Source organism: Sinocyclocheilus anshuiensis, unplaced genomic scaffold (assembly GCF_001515605.1).
Source record: "Sinocyclocheilus anshuiensis isolate Anshui unplaced genomic scaffold, SAMN03320099.WGS_v1.1 scaffold263, whole genome shotgun sequence".
Taxonomy (NCBI): Eukaryota; Metazoa; Chordata; class Actinopteri; order Cypriniformes; family Cyprinidae; genus Sinocyclocheilus; species Sinocyclocheilus anshuiensis.
The window spans coordinates 1,835,166-1,843,868 of record NW_015549593.1 but is presented as its reverse complement, the minus strand read 5'-3'; the positions used below and the strand labels follow the sequence as shown (position 1 = coordinate 1,843,868).

At 36.3% G+C, this 8,703-nt stretch overlaps 1 protein-coding gene across 1 annotated transcript in view; it reads right to left on the bottom strand.

Moving 5' to 3' along the window:
• LOC107658200 (RNA-binding protein 44-like) overlaps positions 1–7,466 on the bottom strand; it is a 10,567-nt gene extending 3,101 nt beyond the window's left edge. Inside the window, 15 exon segments of the mRNA XM_016446659.1 lie at positions 517–590; positions 675–745; positions 863–997; positions 1,071–1,158; positions 1,271–1,382; positions 2,252–2,274; positions 2,361–2,526; positions 2,633–2,770; positions 3,669–3,730; positions 3,833–4,785; positions 4,869–4,999; positions 5,885–5,936; positions 6,033–6,107; positions 6,209–6,315; positions 7,447–7,466. Coding sequence (XP_016302145.1) covers positions 517–590; positions 675–745; positions 863–997; positions 1,071–1,158; positions 1,271–1,382; positions 2,252–2,274; positions 2,361–2,526; positions 2,633–2,770; positions 3,669–3,730; positions 3,833–4,785; positions 4,869–4,999; positions 5,885–5,936; positions 6,033–6,107; positions 6,209–6,315; positions 7,447–7,466 — 2,207 coding nt within the window.
• Between the last annotated feature and the right edge of the window lie 1,237 nt (positions 7,467–8,703).

The window sequence follows — 8,703 nt, the reverse complement described above, 5'->3', positions numbered from 1 at the left end:
TATAACATAGGGTCAACATACGTGCCATTTTCCCAGGACGCGGCCTGGCCAGGATTTCTATATTGCCTAAAATATCTAGGTTTTGGCTTTGTTTGCGTGTGCAGACCGATGATCGGTCTGCACACGCAAACAAAGCCAAAACCTAGATATTTTAGGCAATATAGAAATCCTGGCCAGGCCGCGTCCTGGGAAAATGGCACGTATGGTCACCCTATGTTATACAGATACAATGAGATTAGAAACGAGTAATCATTCTAGTTCAGCAAGAAATGTACACAGGTGTCCTGCTAGAAACCTTATGAAACTGTTTTAGTTCATGTTTATTTACACAAACTTTAAAGGCTTGCCATTTACTGAGATTCTGATAATTAGTGTGTCTAGGGAAAGTAAAATGCAATACCATTTCACTTGAAACCAAACTCCAAAAACCTAAAGTGATGGTGTTGATTAACCAGTAGTTAATCTTAGCATTTGGGCATACATGGGATAAATTTAGCACGTTAAGAGTATGCTTACCTTATACTGTTGCTGAAAGGGGAGATGCAGACATTTGTGGCATTGTACTTCTCAAACCAAAGCAGCAATTCACGCTAGAGAAAATAGAACATTTAGTGGTGGCTGCTGCCCCCTAGAGGCCATAAGTAACTTCACTGAAAAGTTTGCATGCACCCTACCTCAGTCATATTGCACGGCAAGCCTGTAATGCACAAGAGGGTACTTTGGTTTGATTCATCTTCATCAGTCCCTGTGAAAGAGTAGCAAAGATTAGAGTCATTAATTCAATCAGCCAACAGCAATGAGGCGCTTTGTTCCAGAACAGTATTTCAGTCTTACAACCATTTTCAAACAGCAGTTATATAACAGCACTTTCATATTTTGCAGTCCATACTTTCCCTCCTTTCATTCAGTTTCTCCATCTTTCCATCCTGATTTGGAGACCCAAGTTCCTCTTCTGCATCAAACCAAGCCTCGCTGCTATTTGGATCCTTGATGACACCTACCATAGCATGCATTTAAAACAGTTGAAAAATTATTCCCATTTATTTATTTCTTCGATTTGAGATTCATACCAGGGTTCTTCTCAGCGGAAGCTCCCGGCTGCTTGTGTAAAAAGACCAGAGCTTTATCTCGCTTGTTGCTGTCACCTTTTGCTTCATCCTATTCAGAGGACAAATACTGACTATTCTAAATGTAACAAACTCATATTTTAGGTACAATTATAGATTCATCACAATCTAATCAAATAAATAACAGTATGTGAATGAACTACCAGAGCAGCTTCAGTGTCCTGACAAACTTCAGTGCTCGGTGCTCTTATCTCTTCACTTTCTTCATGCACTCTGTGGCCACTTGCAATAGTAGTATACATAACGATATGAATACTTTGAACTTCTGAACATGTACAAGGCCATACACATCATTAACCGTCAAACAGCAAAATTCAATATATATATATAATGTGTTATGAAACAGGGCTCAGGCAGACTATGCTGATATTATGTGGGGGAAAGGCCCAATGAAAGGCAGTATAGGACAGAAACAGTGTTTTTCATATATTTATTCATCTACACCACAGTTCAAAAATTTGGGGTCGGTGAGATTTTTAATGTTCTTGAAAGGTCTCTTATTCTCACCAAGACTGCATTTAATTGATCAAATATACAGTAAAACAGTAATTTTGTTTTCTATTTGAATATATTTTAAAATGTAATTTATTCCTGTGATGTCAAAGCTGAATTTTCAGCAACATTACTCCAGTTTTCATTGTCACACAATCTTTCAGAAATCTTTCTAATATGCTGATTTGGTGCTCAACAAACATTTCTTATCAGTGTTGAAAAAAGTTGCTCTACTAAATATTTGTGTGCAAACTATTTTTTCAGCATTTTTTGAAGAGAAAGTTCAAAATAACAGCACTTATTGAAATTAATGACATTTTTTATTATAAATGTTGTTTTTAATAACATTACTATTATTATTAGATATTTCCAGGAGGTTTTGATTTGTAAATAAAGAGAAGTATTGACTGAACCACTAACACTGTCTACATACTGTCACCCTCTAGCGTCCTGGCTGTAAAGTGCAATGTGGCAGCACAATGTTCAAGCGTCCCAGTGGAATTATGCTTTCTTTGACATCTCAAACAATAACTCATATCAGGGAAAGCAAGTCTTACGACTTCTGTGGAAGGTTACTTTCAAGGATATTTATTTGAAATATCGTGGCCACCTACCTTCCTGGAAGGTCAAACGAGTCAAAATGGGCCTCAAGCACCTGAAATAACACTTCATTACCTACTACATATATATATCAGATATGATACATTTCTAAATTTTGAACAATTCTAAATATTGTCATACCAGTGCTGGGCTGTAGTTTGCCCTTGTAGTTATCTTTTCAGAGTCTACTGACAGGGGCTTGAGGTTATCCAGAGGAGTGCCTGCTAGAATCTGTTTCCTCATCTCATGGTAATCTTTCTGTAGTGTTTTCAGTGTTTCTGCTATGCTGTCCGGCAGGCCCTCAGTCCTAAGGAACATACGAAAATAGCTGACCTCAAAGGTTAGGATAGAATACCTTAATAGAAAAGAATTGAATTGTCATAATACAAGTTTTTCTGTGAGCCATCTCTTACCCCCAAAGAGCATTTTCACCCAGTGGGGAGGTGAAGTAGTGTCTCCAGCAGTGATGCTGACACATGACAAACTGAAGAGCAAGAAGACGCATTTCTGCTCTTCTCAGCTGTTGGACACAGTCACACTCACAATCTCTCCTGCAGTGCTCACCACCAGGACTAGGGCTGAGAAGAACATAACATGAAACTTGACATGATCCTTCTAGATATTTTAAAACACATTGCTACAGTGAAACCACAACAAATTATTTGATGCAGAGAACTGATGAAGACTGAAGTATGGTTTCACAAAGCTAATAACTGTAATACAAATTTGTCTAACTCAAGGGGCACTCGATGTCTCAGAAAGTGAAATCTTAAGGATGTTTAATATTTTACTGAAGATATTTTTACACTTAAAAGTATAATTGTCCTAATTTATTAATTTACTGTACCTTATGTACAAATGGAAATCCTATACAGCAATCTCTATAACCTCTAATTAATGTAAAAAAAAAGTAACATTATCCACATTAGTTTGGACATTTTACACTTGAAAAATGACACTGAGAAATATTAATTGCTACTTTTGATTCGAATAAAAAAATAAAGTAAAATCAAAATAATTCAACACCAATCAACACATACATAAAGCACATCAAAAACGGTAAATGGAAAATCAGATGTGCTTGCTTGATGTGCGACAACCAACGAGGTTTGTTATTATGTGTCAAGCATGAAACGGAAGTTCAACTGTTATATTTAATGAGTGATCCAAGTGCAGTATGTGAGCGATCAGAGCGATAAAAAGCCTAAATTAAATCTGTTCATCATATAAAGTGATTGCATCTTGTCAGAATTGGTTTAAACTGCTCAATTTATATTGATTACGTTGGTTACAATTTCTTTATAAATTGTCTGAAGTGTCATTTTGGTGGAATGCACTTTCAATCTTGGTTTGTGTTTAGAAGATGAACGAAAGTCTTATGGGTTTGGAACGACATGAGAGTGAGTAAATGACAATTTTCATTTTTGGTACACACTTTAAGCACATTACCTTGCCTTTCTGCTCTTCAGCTGTTTCAGCTCATTTGTTGTCTCTTTTAGCTTTATGAATTCCTAGGAGTAAAGTATCCCAGTAAGTTACACACAGCTCATTTGAAAATAAATAAATAAATAAATACTACTCCAACAATCCCATTTAGGAAATAAATATGATACCTCAGCGAGGACATCTAAATCAGACATGCAGACTTCAGTAATGGTGTTCTTCTCAGATGTGGTTATTTGCACAGTCTGTGTATCTTTTTCATGGCTGACAGCTAGCAAGTCCATGTCAGTGGCAACATTTTTCATTTGGAAAATCTGATCAACCTCTGTCGCACATGTAGATGTGAAACAAGCTCTGAAATCACCACAGGCATCTATTATTTGGTCCACAAAATCTGAAGCACCACATTTGGATTTCAGTGGAGTTCCCACATTGATCTCCTCAACCTGTTGTTCATATATTGAGTCATGCTTCTTTCTCAGGTCTTCTTGACAGTCTCCTGATTCATTATCCAGCTCGAAAGAATTGCTAAGGCAAGAGAAACAATCAGTAGAGTTTGCAGCAGTGGCCATGGTGGCATTTGATGGTTCATCTGATATTTCTGAACTGCCTTTGGTGGCCATGACTGAATCATTGTAGCCTGCCTCCGTACTCCAGGTGCCATCGCTCCATGCGGTATGGTCTAAGCTGGTGTTACTGAAACTGTAGTATTCTGGCATCGCTTCCTGATCCAGATTTGGAAAATCTGCTTCTTCCATTTGTACATAAGATTGGTCTTGGTCATTTTGGGTATAGTCATTCCTATGAACTTGACTCTGCATATCCAGCTCCATATCGAGGGAGAAGCTTGCCTGGGCTGCTGTGTCCTTAAAGTGTTTGGTGTCCTTCCTGTTCTCTACTTCCTCCCACAGCTGAGACAAGCACTGGGCATGGGGACACATTCCTTTACTGTATGAAGAATGTTGTGCAGCAGGGCCTCCATAATCATAGCTCTGTGCGCATCTAGTTTTCTGAGTATTAAGGGTGCTCTGCATGCAACCTAAACTGATGTCATTTTGGGCAGTTAAGACGTTCAGCTCTTCTTTCACACTGTTTGGTAGCATCTCAAGTTGTTTCTCCTTCTCTAAACAAGAAAGCAATAATCAGTACTCTAGCTTCTAGTGATGTTGGAAAAGTCTATGGCAGGACTCAAACTTGTCATCTCACCTGACACACAGACTTTGTCTTCTGAAATCTCAATGTGAAAGCCACAACATCTGCACTTCTTGGAACCAAATAGACAACTAGTCCCACAATTTTGACAATGGGATGCACCATAAAACGATGGGTACCTTGACCTTTAAAACACACACACATATATATTTCTGCCTCCACTTTTGAGAGCAACGGCCACATCTCAAAGTCCAATCAACAGCCAACGAATAGAACCCTTCTATATCTATATTAGTCAAAAATTGTGCTGCTCATTTCCACTATTTTTGCATTTACATTCCCTTTGTCATCATTTATCACTCACTTTAAGTTTATCTTTAAAAACATTAATTAAATAACACTGATAAATGTGATCTTGAGCAAATCGCAAAAGATGATTATACTGTACATTGTAATGTTGTGATGCCTAAATTCACTTGTAACATTTAAAATGACCGAAATTAGTTTTTAAGGACCGACTGTTAATTTATTTTGACAAAATACAGAACTTTAATACTGGCCGTTATTGGCTTTCAGCCATAACATGAAAATAATTATTGTCTTATCAATATTAGGCAAAATTTTAAAGTTGCAATAAAGCAGAAATAGCGACAGATCTTTTCTTCCATCTGAGTGAAATGGATTATCAAAAAAGACAAAATGTAAGACGGAACTTGGTTCCATCAATTGGTTATTGATTGAATGGAGGGAGATCTAATTGTGAGCTTGCTTACTCAATTGTGAGCAGCGAGTTTAATGAGACTAAATGATTTGAGAAGTCAACAGAGAGACGTTACACCAGTTATGACATTTTAATTTTACCAGGCCAACAGAAATAATGTATGAATTTTCATTTCATGCCGACTTTAATATCAGTGCATCCCTAGCACCATTTCTAAAATGTATCATTAATAAAGCATGTTGATAAAACAGAATGGTAATTAAAATCATAAAGGCTAAAGACCAAATAGCACATTTAAAACTTGAAAAACTTATTTAAAAATATATATATATATAAATGAAAAACTTACGTCTTTGATGACATGGTTGATGGAGCGGAAATGCAGTTTCCTCTGGTTTTTGCTAAATTATAAAAAATATTTTACACAGGATACAGAACGCTTGCTGACAAAATGAATATCGTAATGTGCTTAGTAATGTTTTACCAACTAAACTCACATTTCACACAAACATACTGTCTGTCTACTTGAAGTGCAGGGTGTTTACATAGAAATGGCAGAAGCCCTCCCTCTTCTGTGGATGAGAAAGCACTATTTCCCTCAAGACCCACATTTTGCTTACCGCCCATACATTTTCAAATATTGAAGGTCATTTTATAATTTATATGCCCATACTTTTAATTATGGTCCCGTCCTCTGCTGTTAAACATAGGAACCATCCAAGCAACTTTGGATCTGTGAGCTCCAGGTATTCATTGGCCAAGACAAGCTTAAACAGTGACCTACAGTATACAGTTGTGCTCAAAATTATTCATTCCCTTGGTAAATATTACCAAAGAAGGCTGTGAAAATTAATCTGTATCATCAATCCTTTAGATATTTTATTTTAAAAATTTACTAAAATCTAACCTTTCATTGGAGAATAAGAATTTAAAATGGGAGAGAAATCTCATTATGAAATAAATGTTTTTCTCTAATACACATTGGTCACAATTAATCATACCCTTTTATCCAATACTTTTAACAACCTCCTTTTGCCAAGAGAACAGCTCTGAGTCTTCACCTATAATGCCTGAAGAGTTTAGAGAACATCTGACAGGAGATCAGAGACCATTGCTTCATACAGAATCTGTCCAGAGTCCAGACCCTTCAGATTTCCAGCTGCATGTTGATGCTTCTCCTTGTCAGTTCACCACACTCATTTCTATAGGGTTCAGCTCAGGGAACTAGGTTGGCCAGAGCAGAAGCTTGGTTTTGTTCTGTGACCCATTTTTGTTTTGATTTTGAGGTTTGTTTGTGGATCATTGTCCTTTTGGAAGAACCAACCATGGCCCATTATGAGATTTCTAGCATGGACAGTCAGTTTTTAATTTTTTATCCATTGGTATTTTATAGAATCCATTATGCCATCTAACAAGATATTCAGGATCTCAGGCAGAAAAATAAGCCCACAACATTAATGATCCAGCAGTATATTTCATTGTACACATGATGGGGTACTTTTTATCCCTGTGTGCACCAAACCCATCTTGAGTGTTTGCTGCTAAAAAGCTTTTTTTGTTTTTGTTTCATCTGAACATTGAACCGAGTGCCGTTTAAAGTTCCAATCGTTTCCATTTTTTTTTTTGAATGAAAGATCAAGTGGATAAACAATGCGGATTTATTTTCACAGCCTTCTTTGATCATATTTATCAAGGGTATTAATAATTTTGAGCACAACTGTAAGTAACAAGGCTTACTGGTACTTCAAATTATATTGATTCAAAGTTCAGTGCTTAAAATTGGATTAAGCAAAATGATATGATGCAAGCACACTGATTTGTATGAATAAAAGATGGTTTGTGAAATTTCTTATTGAACGTTTAAAGCAAATGAGTTTTGTTAAACCTTTGTTCAACAATTGCTTACCTCACCAACACAAACGTCCTTCCATCATTGGTATAACGTTACAGGATCATTGTAAAAGCCTTGAGAGACGTACAAGAAATTCAGCAACGCTGAGTAAAAAAAAAAAATCTGATATATGTCTGATTACACTAGTTATCTGATATATTCACATTTTTTGTTCTACCAGTTTACAGTTAAGACATAACTAAATTATCTGCATGCTCGCCAAGTCCAACTATTTACCGAGTTGTGAGGTGTTGACCGTTGACCACACATCCCACAGAGCGTGCGCGCGCACAAAATACATATGGAGGAGCTACATACCTACATCTTATCACGGTATATCCACACGAAAGTAAGCTATTTTTAAGAATATTCGAGACTTTAGATTCATTAGCCGCTCGAGGGAAATAACTAGCAGAATAAATAGTGCATTGAACGTCAAAACTATTTGCACTTCAAATCAGTGTTTATTATTACGATAATAAACTAAAATTATGACAAATACCAGTTTGCAATATCAAGCAACGTAAGGGACTGTTTTTGTACCGCTAAAATAACTGGAAGCGGATGACACCGGAAGCACTGCACATTCAATTTAAATAACGTTACCCGCGCAAAAAATAAACGATCACTTATGGCAAGTCTTTTTATCTTAAAATAATCCCAGCGTTACTCGTCATAATTGCATTTTTACTAGTAACAATTCAATCAGAGAGCTCTCTAATGCAATTCTTGCTAGTAATAATTATGATTAGAGAGCTCTCTAATGCAGTTATGACTAGTAAGAATTCCAATTTCAGAGCTCTCTAATTCAATTCTTAACAATTCCAATTAGAGCTCTACAAATGAATTTTTACTATAGTATTACAATCAGTACGTTTACATGGACAACAATACTCCGATTTTAATACGATTAAGACAATACTCTGATTAAGAATCTACCATGTAAACAGAGATTTTTGATTACTTTAAAGAGGTTATATGATGCTATTTTAAAGATCATTATTTTGTGTATTTGGTATAACAGAATATGTTGACATGCTTTAAAGGGGTCATATGATGCGATTTCGACTTTCTCTTTGGTTTTTTTAGAAATAGCCTTTGTGCACAGCCAGCCTTGTACTCTTCTAGGTTCAAAAAACTGTCGTCCATAAAATACGTTGCACAAATCCGAACATCTGGGTTGTGCTGTTTTGTTAATAAATCTTAACCAATGATTCCTAATTGCATCAACTTCCGGAAGGCCAAATAAAGTGCTTTTGCTTTTGCACTGAAATACA